The 16489-nt window shown below is 57.1% G+C and overlaps 1 protein-coding gene across 2 annotated transcripts in view; it reads left to right on the top strand.

The window, feature by feature from the left end:
* The window catches only part of PTPRU (protein tyrosine phosphatase receptor type U), a 76528-nt gene that overhangs the window by 20680 nt on the left and 39359 nt on the right, over positions 1 to 16489 (top strand). For both annotated transcript variants that reach the window (XM_050909791.1, XM_050909792.1), the window contains exons 3-10: positions 5034 to 5305; positions 5408 to 5489; positions 6199 to 6314; positions 6538 to 6712; positions 7348 to 7641; positions 10660 to 10968; positions 15301 to 15410; positions 15824 to 16025. In XM_050909791.1, coding sequence (XP_050765748.1) covers positions 5034 to 5305; positions 5408 to 5489; positions 6199 to 6314; positions 6538 to 6712; positions 7348 to 7641; positions 10660 to 10968; positions 15301 to 15410; positions 15824 to 16025 — 1560 coding nt within the window. The remainder of the gene's footprint in view (positions 1 to 5033; positions 5306 to 5407; positions 5490 to 6198; positions 6315 to 6537; positions 6713 to 7347; positions 7642 to 10659; positions 10969 to 15300; positions 15411 to 15823; positions 16026 to 16489) is intronic.

The raw sequence follows: 16489 nt of genomic DNA, 5'->3' as shown, positions 1-16489 counted from the left end.
TGTTTGAAGCTGGGGAGAGGAGAGACAGCATGTGCCTTGCTTTGCTGAGCACCCATAGGGCTTGCAGGATGCGGCCGGATCCCGAAGCCCTTCGAGGGGCAGAGGACCAGGCGGTGGGGTGGGCCACTGTGCAGGGATGGGGCAGGGGAGTGAAATCAGCCTGATTTTTTTTTTTTTTGGAGCTCCTGGGGTGAAACACAAGTTGGGGGTTACTTAATGAACATCAAAGTAAACCAGGGTGTTTAGGTTAAGCCCTGTGTGAATTTGGATGGGGCAGGTCCAGGATGGAGCACGGGGCAGAGCCGAGGTTGGGTCCCTGTCCTCACCCCCGCAGTGATGCGGGGTGCCCCTTAGAGGACAAGGATGCTCTGCGGAGCTCCAGGGTCTCACCGAGAGAGGTGCAGGCACCTCTGCTTGTCGCTGGTTGAATTCGCATGTGGAAATTCAAAGGAGATGAGTTGGGTTGGGAGAAACTGTGGCAAAAACTCCCCATGGAGGCTGCATGCCCTCCTGCCCCTCTGCAGCCCCGTCCCGGGCTCCCCCGCTCTGCACAGCTGTACTCACAGATACCGAAACATCGTATTTGTGGGTGTTTTTTCTCTTGAATGGCTTTTTTTCTAGGTTTTCCTTCCAAACTCAGTGACATTAGAAAACCCTCCGTCAATCGGAGTTTCTATTCCCTGCGTGGCTCTTCCCTCTCTCCATGCACGGAGCTGCCGTCGTGCTCCCCACGCAGCCGCATCGCAATGCCCTGGCACGGCTGTGTTGGGGGGTGACGGAGCCGTCGTCCCCACCCTGATGAGCTCCGATGTCCCTCCATCCCCTCTGAGGAGTCTCTCCTTCAGCTGATAGCTCTGGCACTGCTTCCCAACCAGCTCCTGCTGCATATCCATAAAAACCTTGAAAAATTAAGCTTGATTTTTTTGGCTCCTGGTGGAATTAATCCAGTCTGTCCGAAGGACCCCGTGGTGGTGGCAGATTAGCTGTCGATGATGGGGCTCCCCTGGGAGATGCTTGTACTGGGGCTTGGTGCAGAAGTGGGGAGCGGGTACCCGATTCCCGTGCTGGCTCTGATGTGTTGAGAAGAAGATCCATCGGGCTTCATCTTCCGAAGCGGTTTCCTGGAGGCAGATGCTGCAGTGCTCAGACCTGCTCCCCTGGCACCTCTTGGCTGGCGGTGCTGCCCTCTGCCTGTCATCCTGCCTGCCTTTTGCTGCCTTTAATAGCTCTTTGATTTCTTTTTTTAATTTCATTTTTATCTCTCGGTGGTTTTGTAGGAGGAACAACTTGGTGAGATGGGGAAGTGTGGGTTCTTCCCTCCTTCTTGCTGGGCTGTTTTGGGTTTTTCCTGGAGGGATGCAGGCAGCTGCAGGCAGGATCCTTGGGAAGGGCAGCGTGATGGGGAGAGCTGCTCCTTTTTTGCAGGCAAGTGGGGCTTCAGCCCGAAGCTGGAGAGAAAAATCCTTGGGAGCTCATTGCTCTCAGATTCACGGCCAAGGTTGTCGGAGGTGCTGAGTTATCCTCGAAGACCTGATTTGAATCCAAAGGAAGGGCTGATGATCCCACAAGTGGGAAAATTCAGCTGGAGACCCCCCATGAGGACTTGCTAGGAGGGGTACAAGGCTTTCTGTGCACAGCTCCTCCGGGCTGATTTTGCAGCTCAACCCTCACTGTCGACTTCTGCGTACGAAATTGATGGTTTTTCCGTAGGGAACATCGCTGGAAACTTGTTTCTCTTTTCATTTGTTTGATTGAACTATTATTTAGCACTTTTTGAGTCTTGTTCTTTCTCCACAGAGCACTTGGGCTCTTCTCTAAAAGCCCACCTGAAAACTAAACTAAATTATATTGCTGCAGCCGAGCTGGGAGGGGACACAGAGGGGCTGACTTGTTATTCATGGTGACGAAGGGGGGTGACAGCTCGCCTGGACTGGCATCTCGATTCAAACCAACCTTAAATTGAGGATCAGGGGAGGGATTTAAAGAGTGAAGCACGGTATCGATGTGCACCTGAATCCCATCCTTTGGCTTGAAGCCTCAACCGAGGGATGCCTCGGGGCTGCTTTCGTGCAAGGTTTGGAAACGATTTTCCCCATCATGATTTTTGGAGCAGATTTTTGCTGTGTAATGCCAACGTATGGATGGGGCTCAAAAATAACCCCAGTTGTGCCGATGAGCTGCCATATTGCATCAACCCTCCGGCTGCTGGGAGTGGTCCTGCCCGTCCTGTCCCCCACCCCGGGCTCTGGGATGCAGCAGGGCTGGGATTCCCCCTCCTCTCCATCCCCATCTCTGGCTTTGCTGGCAGGAATTAAGTGAAGCTTTCCAAACTGGAATTTGGCAGTTTGCATAGCTCTTGCTGCAGCTCTGCTCTTGCCCTGGCTGGGAGAGCTGCTGGATCCTGGTTGAAGCTGAGCACCCAGTGGGGTGAGGGCTTGGGGGGGAACCCTGGCAGCGGTGGTGGATTAACAGGGAACAAGTGGAAGGGGTCTGGGGGACCCCCAAGTCCTTGCTGCATCTCACCAGGAGGGGCCATGCAGCCCCCTGGGTGCCCAGGAGCATCCTGAAAGGATTGAGAGACCAGGGAGGAGCAGGTTGGTGTCTCGCTGGGTGGGTGGTGGCAGTGTGCGTGCAGGCTGTCACCCCCTTGTCACCCTTTTGTCACCAGCTGGCTGTCCTGCTGCCTCCTTGAGCTCCCTGTGCACCAGTGCTGCTGGTGGGAGCACCCAGGTGGGGTTGTGCTGCCATTTTATTGGGGTGCGTTTAAAAAAACCAACCAAAAAACTTTGCTGAAAACCAAAAACATCCCCTGCAAAAAAAAAAAAAACAACAAACCCAGGGGCTGCCAAGGGAGTTTGTAACCCCCAGCCACCTCTCTGCGAGGAGCTGCCTGCCCCAGGACCTTGTCCGTGCCGTGGGATGCTCCGGTGCAGGATGCAGCATTCCAACACAGGGACAAGTACCTCTGGTTCTCCTGCATTAAAAAACCCCCCAACCCATACCCTGGCCTTGAAGCTGAAGCTGGGATCAGCCATTTATGAGGGAGGAGGATATAATTAGCACAAAAACGAGCGATGGGAGCCTGCTTTTTCCGATGCAGCAACACTGGGAAGAATATTAAGGGGGGGAAAATAGCGCATGGGGGAAACCCTGCCAGATGAGTGATGCGGGGGTGGATTGCCACCCGTTTGTGTCCGTGGTCCCAGATGACCTTAATGGACATTCTCAGGCTTTTAAAATAGCTTGTCAGTGGTTTAATTTTAGTCTTGGTCTCTTTATTTTGGTTCTCTGGCTTTTTGCCTTTAAAGAGAGGGGAGGAAGAAGGGTCTGCGTTCGTTAATGAGAGCCCGGCAGATTGAGTGGGCGGAGGTGGCTTTTGGGAGATGTCCCCTGGCGCGGGGCAGGTCGGCGTTCGCCCTCCACGCTGCCGTTGCCTGGACCAAATGGAGCTGATCTCGTTCGTGCAGAAATAATTTTGCCGGGGGAAATGAGAGAGGGAAAAAAAAAAAAGAGAAGGAATACGCACATAGTGCCTTCCCCTCTGTCGGTGAAATGCGGCTGTGCTTGCCTCTGAGAAAATGAATTGTTATTGTTTTATTTCACCCTGAATATCTGCCCGGAGGAGCCAGGAACGCCGGGCGGCCGCGCAGATTGGCGACATGGTGAAAATTTTGCTTTTTGCTGATTTCTTTTCCTTGCCCCAGCTCCCATCCCTGAAGGATGCACTGAGAGATGTGCTGCGGTGCGGTACCCGGCACTGTCTCCCCAGCTGGTGCTGTGACCCCTTGGGTGTTTTGGGGTCCCCCCAGGTGCAGCTCCCAAACGCTGGGGGAGACAGATGGGTGCCCCCCCCCCCCCCCCCGATTCCCCACCACCTTCATTGGGCTTTTCTCGGTGCTGCTCGCTGGGAGCTGATGGGAGGAAAGCGCGTGAATTCGTTTAAATTAACCGGTGGTGAAAGCTATTAATAATTAAGCGCCTACTGTCAGGAAAACAATGGTAGACTTGAATAAATGGCCCAGCTTTGTTAGTTACAGCTTCTGCCGTTATTAAAATGGAAAGGATATTAATAATCCCCTTGCCTTTGGTAACGGGGAGGGTTTGGCGGGGCAGCTTCCCATCCGCCCTGTGTCCTGACCCCACGGCCATGTCAGACGGCTCCGGGAGCTGCCACAAAGAGCTGGGACTCCTGTATCCCCCTCCTGCCTCTGGACCGCCTGGGACGGAGCATGTGGGGCAGGGAAGGATGCTGCCTTTGGGATCCTCTTTGGGATTTTCATCCTGCCTGCCCCATAAGTACGGCTTTGGGGTTGCACTGGGGCAAGCGCTGGGACTCCTGGTTTTGTTGCTGGTGATTTTTGGGTGATGGGAGGTGGGGTACCAGCGGCTGCTGGTGGTGGGGCAGGTGGGGAGCCGGGTCTGGGGCCAGCATCCCGGAGAGCTGCTGTGCTGGCATTCTGGAGAGCTGTGGTGCTGCTGCTCGTTAAGCCGATGAGTGCTTTTCCCCCCCCCCCCCCCCCCGCGAGTGCCTGCTGAGCACAGTTTAAACTCGGTGACAACTGCGTGGTAAATGATACGAGGCGATGGGAATGGAAATTAAACGGCTGGGGCCTGGCTGGGGAGGGGAGTATTGATGCAGCTGGAGCTGTGAGCATTAAAGGGAAGCAGGCGGAGGGTCTCTGGTGGCATTGAAGCCATTACTGACCCCGGCGTCCTGGGGGGACCAGCTTATCCTGGAGGCAGTGGGTCTGATCCTTCCCTCCTCGCCCAGCGGCCAGGTCCCATTTTGGTGTCCTGCTGCTGCCCCAATAGACATCCAACACTGACTCCATCCCGGGTCCCTTGCTCCTGTCCTGCGTGTCCCCATGGGCCGGCATAGACCAGTACCCAGTGGGACCCAAGCATCGTTGCCGGGTCATGTGCATCTTTGCAGTCCTGCATCCTCCACCTTCTCCATCCCTGCCGGCAAAGCTCAGGAGATGTGGAACAGCGGGATTACTCCACGCTCTCCCCCCTTCTCCCTCCCGCCGTAGGCTCCTACCTGATGGTGAACTCCTCGCAGCACGCCCCGGGCCAGAAAGCTCACCTGCTTTTCCAGGCGCTGAGTGAGAATGACACCCACTGCCTCCAGTTCAGCTACTTCATGTACAGCCGGGATGGCCACAGCCCTGGCACCCTCAGCGCCTACGTCCGGGTGACGGGGGGCCTGGTGGGCAGTGCTGTCTGGAACGCCTCTGGCTCCCACGGCCGCCAGTGGCACCAGGCGGAGCTGGCCGTCAGCTTGTTCTGGCCCAGTGAGTACCAGGTAAGCCCCAGCAGACCCCCCTGACTTGCATGGCACGGACCCCCCCCCCTCGTGTGACCTGGACCCCCCGGCAATGGGTGATCCCTCTATTTGGTGCCGCAGGTCCTCTTTGAGGCGGTGGTTTCCAGCGAGCGCAAGGGTTATCTTGGCTTGGATGACATTTTGCTCTTGAATTATCCATGCTGTGAGTGTCAGGGGATGGGACCTGAGGGTGGGTGGTGGCGGGGGGGTGGGTGCTGCTGAGCTGGGCTGGGTGGCAGGGTTCAGAGTTGGTGCCCATTGGGATGGTCCTGGGGAGAGCTGATGGACTAATGCCAGGGTGCAGCCTGGTGGCACCTGGCTGTCCTGTTGTCACCCGGGCTGGTGGAGCTCCATCTCCTGGGTACCTCTGGGGCTCCTTTTTCCATCTACATCCCCAACACCACCCGTTCCAACGTTGCTTCAGTTGTCATAAAACCTTGGAGAAGCACAGACTGAATGTGTGGCTTGAGTGTCCCCATCAAAAGGGGCCACCCGGGCTGGTGGGGACCTGAAATCCCAGGCTGTCCCAACACATTGGCTGTTGGGGTTCACCCTCTATTTCTTCCAGGCTGGGGCAGGAGATCTGTTCTCCTCTATCAACCCCATAGCCTGTACCTGGCACCAGCACTGCGGGATGCTGGAGGGGGAAGGCTGCATCCCTCCCTGGGACACCAGCTGGTTGTACGGGGACAAATCCCTGACTCTGGGCTTGGGATCCTGCCCAGGATCTTTGCTGTGGGCTTGCTGGGGAGGGATCCTGGCTAAGCTGTGAGGACGGGGATCAAGCTCAGCTCCAGCCCCAGCATCCCAGGTGGGTTTTTGGGCTGCAGTGGGATTTTTGCAGCAATACCAATGCTTGCATCCCTCGGCAGCGAAAGCACCTCATTTCTCCCGCCTGGGCGACGTGGAGGTCAACGCGGGGCAGAACGCCACCTTCCAGTGCGTGGCTGCCGGCAAGGCTGCCGAGGCTGAGCGGTTCCTCATGCAGGTGAGCAACGGCGGTGATGAAACCAGCATCTCCGCCGTCAACCCGGTGCATCACTTCTGCAATACCTCCATGCCTCCCCTTTGGGAGGAAAAAACCCGCTGGGCAGGGGGGAGAAGAGCAATCCCCCCCGCTTTTTAAGCAGACGTCATTTGGGGACACGTTTGGTGGCTCTGGATGTCACGCCATGCCTCCTGGTGATGTCTTGTCTCTCCCCGTGGGGCAGAGGCAGAGCGGCGAGGTGGTCCCCGCCGCCTCTGTGAAGCACATCAGCCACCGGCGCTTCCTGGCCACCTTCCAGCTGGACGAGGTGTCCAAGGAGGAGCAGGACCTCTACCGCTGCGTCACCCAGTCCAGCCGCGGCTCGGGTGTCTCCAACTTTGCCGAGCTCATCGTGAAAGGTGGGTGACTTGCTGTTGCCCGCCAGGTTTCTGGGTCATGGATGGGCTGTTTCTACTCCGCTGTTTGCAGAGGAAAAAGAAGGTGGGATGCTTGGTGCGGTGGGATTGCAGTTTCTTGCTGTGAATGAGTTGCTACACATGGACGGTTCAGCATAAAAACCAGGAAACTACCTTTCTCGGTGGCCTTAGATCATTTATTTTTGATTGCAGTAGGTGGGAATTAATTAATTATGGCGAAACTGTGCAGCACCATGCTGAGCAGTGTATCTTATAAAGATAATTAAGGTTTGATCAGATGAAACCCTATTGCAGCTGTTAAAGCCTTATTAAAAGTGTTGGAGGGCATATGCATGGGCTGAAGTTTAAAGACTGGATGGTGCCCTCCCATACTTTGGTGTCGATCCCCATGTCCTCTGGGCGGGGGATCCGAGTTTGTTCCGTGCCCTGCAGCGCGAAGGTGGTGGCTTTGTTTGGGAAGAGATATTGTGAATGTCTCGACTGTAGCTAGTAAAAAATAAAATAAAATTGTGGTACCTGTGGTTGTGCCAGTGTTGGCCTGGCTCCAGGGCTGGGGATGCTGTGGAGCTGCTTCTGGAGGGGGATGCTCCAGCTGCCCCTTCTCCACTCTCTTCCAGAGCCCCCAACACCCATCGCACCCCCCCAGCTGCTCCGGGCCGGCTCCACCTACCTCATCATCCAGCTCAACACCAACTCCATCATCGGCGACGGCCCCATCGTGCGCAAGGAGATCGAGTACCGCATGACTTCGGGGCCCTGGTCGGAGGTCCACGCCGTCAACATGCAGACCTACAAGCTCTGGCACTTGGATCCAGACACGGAGTACGAGATCAGCGTCCTGCTCACCCGGCCTGGCGAGGGGGGCACCGGCAAACCTGGGCCGCCCCTCATCAGCCGCACCAAGTGTGCAGGTAGGTCCCGCAGTGCGTCCCAGCCACCCCGAGTGGCCTTGGGCAAGGTCCCTTGTCACCCTGAGCCATGGGTGGGGAGCGCGGCTGGGGCTGGATGGGTGCTGAGGGCGTTCGCTGGTGCGGTCCAGGAGCTTGAAGCATGGCTCGTCAGACAGATCTGCCTTTAACTGACTTTTTAGCGGCTGCATGCAGCATCTTGGGAGGGACCAGTAATTAAACCCACATCGGGATCCTGGCCGGAGGGCAGCAGGGTGTATGGGCGAGGCCGGATCCTGAGCCAACGCTATCAGCCGGTGCGGAGGGGCTGAATATCCATCCAGCCTGAAAATGCCCTGATGGACAGTGGGTTTTTGCTGATCAGTCAGCAGCAGCTGGCCGTGACCTCGGTGCAGGAAAGCACAGCAACGGGATGCACAGAGTTAGCAGGCTTCCATCCCTGGAGCCGGGCAAATGCCGGCAGGAGACGGCTGCTCCTCCTCCGCCGGGGCTGCAGGCTCGGGGCCGGATCCAGCTCAAGGCACCCCCAAATCCCAGGACTGGTGTCCCTGAGGATGAGCCCCTTGGCTGTCCCTAGCGAGGTTCCCATCTCGTTCCTTCCTCAGAAGGAGCTGTAGATTATTCTCCAGTGCCTGGTTTTGAGCGGTCGGTGCCTCTAAAAATACTTCTTCTAAAACAATGTTAATCCTCTGCCGCGCCGGAGGGGTGATGGCTTTGGCTGGGGGGGGTCGGCTGCCTTCCCACGCACAGCGATGACCTGGGGGTAATTCAGGGCAACCCCATCGCTGCTGAAGCCCCTTTGGGGTGTCCCCAGGGAAGGGGGGAGCTGGGGTTTCTCTCTGCTGAAGTACCCCAACAGAGCCCATGATGCAACCGTGCTGCTGATCTGGGGGGTGATGGGGGGAAGATTTCTCCAGCGCCGTGGGGCTGCAGGGGGGCCTGTTTCCCTCAGGGGAGTCTGATCCCGCATCCCTATGGGGGGTGGCCCCGGTTGGGGGACGTCCCCGGCTGCAGCGGGGCTGGGACTTGGGGGTTGGTGGCTGGGACTGGGGGCTGGTGGTCATGTTTCAGATGCTCCATGGCAACCGCCTTCCTGATGCCGGCGTTTAACTGCTGGTAATTGAGCAAAGTCGAAGGCAGCGAGCTGGCATGATGGAGGCACAGGATTGTCGTGCTGCGTTCACCCCGAGACCCGGCACCGCTGTGATGGTGGGCTGGGACCCTGCACAAAAAAAAAACCCCAACCCAACAAAAGTGGAGGTCCGTGCTGCTGAGCTGGGAGCGAGCCCGGAGCATCGCCCTGCAGACAGGGAGCAGTGGGTGCATCCTCCTTACACGGGGCAGGAGTGGAGCAGGACATGGCAGCGGCCCAAGGGCTGTGGGGCGTCCCCAGCGGCTTTGGCCGTGGCTGCGGGGAGCCCCACGAGCGGGGTTGGCTTCGGAGATGGGTGCGCTCAGGCGTGTGAGGAGAGCGGCCAGTGCTGGTGGAGAGGGAGATGCAAACCCCGACCCAGGCATCGCAGTGAGGGGCTGGGGGTGGCTTTGCATCTCAGATTAATTTTCAGAGGCACTGCGAGAAAGCCCAAGTTTCCGTATTGCCTTGAAGCCGATGAATACGATGAGCCGTATTTAATACCCTATGGTTACCATGCTCAGGCTTCCTCAACTCTTCCCACATGCTATAATGATGTATTTTTCTCCCCGGCTTCCCCTGGGTCACGGTGGATTTGTGCATGGCAACACAGCCGCCCTTCCTCCACCCGAAAGGTGGCTGCGGTTGGATCGTCCGCATCCTCCGAGCCGCGCCAGCCCATCTGCCCAGCACTGCATCTCCCACGTCTTGCAGGATCGGGCCCGGGAGGGGACCCTGGAAAAAGCTGCTGGGTAGATGCATCCTGCAGCTCCCGGGGCGAGGGGAGATTCCCGGCGCAGCCATGTGCTGCTGGCTATCATCGGCCCTGGGCGCCGTATTGCCGGCTCCCCCCCGGAACATTTAAATACACTGGAATAAAAAGGAGAGAGGAAGGTTGAAGCCTGGCGCCATGCGGTGCTGCCCGGGGAGGTGTGGGGGGCTCTAGAGGCCTCGGGGAGAGGAGGAGGGAGAGGTCCCTGTGCCCTTGGCCACCCAATGGGAGTGATGGCAGTGGGCATCAAGGCTGAGGTTTGGCAGGTTTCGGCAGAGCCAGATGCGGTGGCAGGTTAAAGCCAGGGTCCCCACAGGGTGGGGCTGCATGCCTGTGGCCGTGCTCACCCCCTCCAAAAGCAGCTGGGGTATTGCACGGTCCCACGAGGGCACCGGGACCTGCAGGAGCATCCGCTGAGGTTACAAAAGCCTCTTGCAACCCTGAGCTGCCCAAATTCCTCTGCGGTGCAAATCCCAGGGGAATTGCCTGGGGGATCAGGGTGGGCAAAGACCCTCCTTCCCTCTCGGTGTCCCTCCCACCACCCTTGGGTATGGAAAGGAGTTTACTGCCATTAACCCAAACCATCTGCATGCATATGCTGTTGGCAAAGGAGCTCGGCTCCTTCTTAAATCCAGCTTCTCCTGTTCATGCCTATTAGAGCTAATTAAACTCCTTCTGGGTGATGGTGCTTGATCTCTGTCCTTTCAAGAGCCTGACATGGGCTCGATGAAAATGTGAGGGCTCCCATCGCGCAGGCACATTTATCTGGTTGTTTGGGGCCGCTCGTGGCGCGGATGCTCCCGGTGCCGACTGCGGCTCTGCTCTGGCCGGGGGAGCGGGGCTGGTACCCGGCTTCACCTCCACAGGGGAAGATGAGCCAACGGGGGCTGCTGTCCCTGCGGTGTTGGTGGCTTTGAGACCCAGTGATGTCCCCAGCCCTGTCTGCAGGGCAGCAGCATCTTGTGCTGGGGCTGGTCCCAGTTTTGGGGTTGGGGTTGCTCTCTGCACTTGCCCGTCTTGTTCCTACGCTGTAAAAGGGCTTTCCCTGATAATACACATAAACCCACGAGATGTTTTGCTTTGTCGCTCATCTCTCCCCATCCCTCTTCCCCCACAGAGCCCATGCGGGCCCCCAAAGGCCTGGCTTTCTCTGAAATCCAGTCCAGGCAGCTGACGTTGCAGTGGGAGCCGCTGGGTTACAACCTGACCCGCTGTCACACCTACACCGTCTCGCTCTGCTACCGCTATTTCGTGGGCACCGGCCACAACCAAACCTTCCGGGAGTGTGTGAAGATGGAGCGTAACACCAACCGCTACACCATCAAAAACCTGCTGCCCTACAAGAACATCCACGTCAAGCTCATCCTCTCCAACCCCGAGGGTCGCAAGGAAGGCAAGGAGGTGATATTCCAGACGGATGAGGATGGTGAGTCTGCTCAGGGAGGTGCATTGTCCCCAAAAATAGGACTCCGTGGCTGGTGAGCTGCCAGGGTGTTTCCCGTGGCACGGTGCACATCCGTGGCTCTTGGCCAGGGGCATGATGGGAATATCTTCTGCAGCCATTGCAGTAACGGGGAGGTGAAAAGGCTGTTGCAGCCCCAGGGGAGGCGAGAGAAAGGGGCAATGATGGTGGCTGGGGAAGGGAAACGCTGGGAGTGGAGCGGCTTGGGGGGGACGAGGGGACTGGATGGGGATGTCACTGCAGAAACGCTGCCCTCGGCCTTTGAGCAGAACCTTTTAGCCATGCCCGGTCCGGCGGAGGGTGCGAGAGTCGGCTGATGCGCGGCTCCTCCCAGCGCGTTGTCCTCGCTCATCCCTTAGTGTGGAACCAAAGCCTAGCAGTGATAATAACAGTTAAAACAATGCTTTACACTTAGGTAACATTTTTTATCTACTCAGTTGCCGATTAATTTGGCATTGCTACATTTCTGGGAGAGCGCTGTTAACCAGAGACCGGTGCAGCTTTGTTCAGCTTCCCAAATGCTCTTCCCCGGTTAAGTTTGCTCTCGGGCAGGTTCAGGTTGTGCAAACGAGCTCTGTGGATGAGTGCATGTTGATAAGCGCTGTCTGGCCCTGGTTATTTGCCAGCAACATTGCTCCTGAACAGCCAAGCTGTTTCTTTTCTCCCTGTCCTGGCTGTGGCCTGGGGTTGGGTCCCCGTCGCTGGCACCCAAGCAGGGCTGACATCCTCACTGGAGGCTCCAGCGTTGCTCCAGGACTCCTGGGTTTGGCATCTCTTGCTCCTGCCCAGCCCTTCCCTGAGGATGTCCTGGAGCTGGGGCCACCGGAGAGGTCTCCCAGGTCTGGCCTTACCCTGCACCGCAGTCGCCGGCTGCGGCTCTCCGTCAGCAGAGTGCTTTGGGTCATTTTGGGCTCTGGAGAGCCGGTGAACATGGCAGGAGGTACAGGGCAGAGCCGGCTCCATGTCTCTGGTGCCATCCATCAGCGACGGGCCGCGTCCAGGGCTGGCAGCTCCCGCTAACGACTCCTTCTGCTCATCACATCCTCTTCGCTGCCCCATCAGCATCTCCTCTGCACGCTGTGACAACTTGGCTGCCTTCGAGGACCACGGGGCAGCCCCCAAATGCTGCCGCTCTGACGGCTGCTCCTGCAGCCGGCGGGGTGAGGGGGTCTCATCCTGGTCCGTGGAGGGCGGCAGCGGTTGAGGCTTGCATGGGGTGCAAGGAGGCACTGCACCCTGGGGTGGGTGCTGAGTGTGGCCGGAGCATCCCTGGCTCTCGCAGAGTCACCGACGCTTACTGTTAAGCAAGAACGTAATTAATCTCCGAAGCACTCTTTAGCATCAAGAATCAGCAATTAAGGTGGAAGAATTGATAATTGCAAAGGATCCAGCCGGCTCCAGAGCCCCTGGACGACCCTCGAGAAGGAGCCTGCCATGAAATCCCCCTGCATGGGACTCGCCTTGATTTGGGACCCACCAAAATGTGCAGCTTTTGTGTGTGTGTGCGTTGCTCAGCTCCTGTTTCCCAGGCTGGAAAGCAAAACCTGCAGAGCTGGAGCAGAGCCGGGAGGGTCTCAGGCTTCAGAGATGAAAACAGGACCCGAAATTCGCTCCCTTTCCTCTGCACTTCGGCACTTTCAGTATCCCCAACCCTGAGCCTGCCCGACCGGGGGCACCCAGCGTCGTGCTCCTGATGGTTTATTTGCTGGCTGGAATTGCTTCAGCTGTTCTCGCTGTGCTGGGACTGCTCCAGCTGTTTCCGTATTGAATATTAATACAGGAGCTCCAGATGTCTTTTTGCTATACTGTCATCCCTCCAGCTGCTTTCCCCTATGACTCGATTAACCGGGGCTTGCGGCTTCCCCCTCGGATTGAACTTGGGGCCGTGTATACATTTGGTCTCGGATGGGATCGATTGATGGATATCCGCCTATGGATATGTCGTGGTTTAACCCCAGGCGGCAACTCAGCACCATGCAGCTGCTCGCTCCCCCTGACCCAGTGGGATGGGGGAGAGAAAAAATCCAAACAACACCTCATGGGTTGAGATAAAGACAGTTTAATAGGATAGAAAGGAAGGAAGATAATGATGATAATAATGATAATAATAAAATGACAATAATAATACTAATACTGCAGTTGCTCACCACTCGCTGACCGATGCCCAGTCAGTTCCTGAGCAGCGATCCCCCCCACCTCCCAGCCAGTTTCCCCCAGTTTATACACCGGGTGTGATGTCATATGGTCTGGAATATCCCTTTGGCCACAGCTGTCCCGGCTGTGTCCCCTCCCAGCTTCTTGTGCCCCTCCAGCCTTCTTGCTGCCCGGGCATGAGAAGCTGGAAAATCCTTGGCTTAGTATAAACACTACTTAGCAACAACTCAAACCATCAGTGTGTTATCAACGTTATTCTCGTACTAAATCCAAAACACTGCACTATACCAGCTACTAGGAAGAAAATTAACTCTATCCCAGCTGAAACCAGGACAGGATATATTGCAGATATTACACGCGGGCTTGGCCCATCATCTCCCTGCCTGCCTGGGAGGGTGATGAGGATTCGAGCTCTGAGAACTGGGTGATGAGCAGCCGCCCGTGCAGTTAAGCCAAGGTGGCGAAGGCTCGTTAATAATAGCACCCTTGATTGTGGTTTATTTTGGTGGGAGGGCAGCTTTGATTGCAGCATCCGCTGGTGCATCGCTGGGGCTTGTCTCAGGGCGGGGGGGGCCCTGGTGTGGGCTGCAAAGATGCACACCCCCATCCCAAGCGGTAAACCCTAGTTTTGGGCTGGAAAACCCATTTCTGGGGCTTTAATAACTGGGCTAAACCAAGGGTGGTGTTCATAGCATCCCCCTTAGACCCCAGGCAAAATCCTGCTGGCTCCTGGGTGGGTGGGCAGGACACTGAGAGAAGAGGGTGCTGGATCTATAGGTTGCCCAGCTGGTGTTTAAGTGCCCCATATAGATCTAGGGGAGCGCGGGAAGGTCGGTGACCCACGGCTGGAGATTTTGGTCTACGTCTGCATGAAATGGTGAGACTCAATCCCAGGTGCCTGTGGAAATATCATTGCAGTGTGTTGGTGCTGCAGGGAGGTGTGTGCGGGGAGCCAGTTCCCTCCCTTGCAGGCTGGGTGCATGCAGTGCCAGCCAGAATAAACATATATAAATGCATAAATAAATATATATGAGGTATATGGATGGCAGAAGGATATACGCACACCTGGGAGCCGTTGTGCACCTCTGTCGGTCTCAACCTGGTGCACGCACAAGCGTGTGGTGCCCGTACCTATACATATATAAATGCATAGGCTATATATATAAAAGTGTCTATAGAGGTACACATATTCCTGCCCTAAAGGTTTCTGTAATTCTCTGCGAATTTAATAAGTGCCTTGTGTACACATGTAGGACACGGCGCCTCTGATTAAATTAACTTGTAAATCAAGTGGAAATTGTGTATTTGCATGGTGGGAAGCACGCGGAAGGCGATCCCTCTCTCTCGGCCCTGTAATTAGATCCGAACAAAAGCTGCCAAAAAGGGAAATAGAGGGGAAGAGCTGATGTCCCTCTGCAACGAGAGGGTGCGTTTCGGGTACTCAAGCCCGCAGCGGAGGATGCTGCTGGTGAATCGCGGTCTTTGCCGAGCCATCACCTCTCCTGTCCTCCTCGCTGACCCCCTCGGGTCAAGAAATCCGTGGTACAGAAGCAAATATTGATCCCAGTGCTGTCGATTGCTGTTATTGTTTGCAGGTATTATTATTGTTGGTGTTAATTAGAGGGGAAGGCTGGGGCACGTCAAGCCCATCTGCAGATGAGGGTGTTATTGCTCGCTGCGGGGAGCACCAGCAACATCTCCCGAGGATGCTGGTGGCTCCGGGGGGGGATTTGGGTTCGATGGGAAAAGGAAATTTTTTTTTTTTCTTTCTTTGCACTGGCGAACTCAAGAGAGCTCTGCCGGTGACGGTGCGAAGGGGCTTGCTGCTGTGCTGTTGGAAACTGGGTGCGATGCCAGAAATGGTACCTATGGGGTTTGTGCCATGGTGTGGGGACCTCCCCCCTGCCATGGCAAAGTGTCACCAGTGGGAACGGGAGCATCGTTGCCTTGGGGAGCATCTCCCTGGGGAGCCACCAGCCCCGTCTGGCGGCACGTGCCAGAGCTGGGTGATGTGGTGGAGGGGATGCGGTGGCTTGATTGCAGCGGAGAGCTGCTGCAGCTGCCTGAAGGGGCTTCCTGAAGGATTTCTCCTTCCAGCCGGGTTTCTTACTGCATCCAAGCACGTCCCCTTTCCTTCCCCAGTGCCCGGCGGCATCGCCTCAGAGTCCCTCACCTTCACCCCGCTGGAAGACATGATATTTCTGAAGTGGGAGGAACCGGTGGAGCCCAACGGCCTCATCACACAGTATGAGGTACGTCCTGGCTGGCTGCGGCACCCGTGGGGGACCCAAGGGGACACGGGAGGGTCCCGTCGGGGGGATCTGGGGCAACTGCTGCTTTCGGTTGTGGGGATTAAGGGCGGCTGCAGCGTTACTGCTGCCCCTGAGCCCTTCGTTTGGAGCACGGACCCAGCCAGCATTCATCCTCCTGCTAGCAGGGTCTGTCCTTGCTGGGGAGTCCTGCTTTCGGGGTCACCGGTATTATCCAGCAACAGCTTTTCCAATGAACCTCTGCTTTTGATTTACCCCAAAAAGCATCTGCCTTCCAGGCTGCCTCCATCACCATCCCCTCCTCTGAATTCATCCCTTTAACCCCTTCTCCGCCCAGATCCGGGGTCTCTCCCCTCTCCCGTGGCCGCTGGTGATGCTCTGCCCTGTCCCTGCAGATCAGCTACCAGAGCATCGAGTCCTCCGACCCGGCGGTCAACGTGCCCGGCCCGCGGCGCACCGTCTCCAAACTACGCAACGAGACCTACCACGTCTTCTCCAACCTCCACCCCGGCACCACCTACCTCTTCTCGGTCCGGGCCCGTACCGGCAAGGGTTTTGGCCAGACGGCGCTCACCGAGATCACCACCAACATCTCCGGTAGGTTCCCTTGGGCTCCACGCCTGGTGCCGAGGCTTTTCCTCCGCACAGGTATATGATGGCAGTGCCAGGGTCTCTGGTGCGCTCCTGTGGATTTTGGTGACTAGATGCTGCTATGGAAGGATGCTGCTATGGAAGGATGCTGCTGGAGGTGGCAGCCATGCCGTGAGCCCCCTGGGCAGCCCCCCAAACCCATCAGCTGGGCTGAGTGTGGGTCTCTGGCTGGGGAGTGTGGCCAGCCGGTGCTGTCTGAGCTATCAGCGTACAAGCGAGGGATTAATTGGGCTTCGTTAATTAGCCTCGCAGTACTTGGGGCTGTTTGCTCATGTCCGTGGCATCGCTATTAACCGCAGCAAATGGGCTGAGATGAGCCGTAATGGGGGCACTGAAATTGCAAAGCAGCGCGAGCCGGACCCCAGCGGCTGCTAGTGATGGCTTGGGGACCACGAGGCCGTGCCGGGCAC

Source organism: Gymnogyps californianus, chromosome 22, assembly GCF_018139145.2.
Source record: "Gymnogyps californianus isolate 813 chromosome 22, ASM1813914v2, whole genome shotgun sequence".
NCBI classification, from domain to species: domain Eukaryota; kingdom Metazoa; phylum Chordata; class Aves; order Accipitriformes; family Cathartidae; genus Gymnogyps; species Gymnogyps californianus.
Note: the sequence above shows the minus strand (reverse complement) of the source record. Positions and strands in the feature narration are given on the sequence as shown.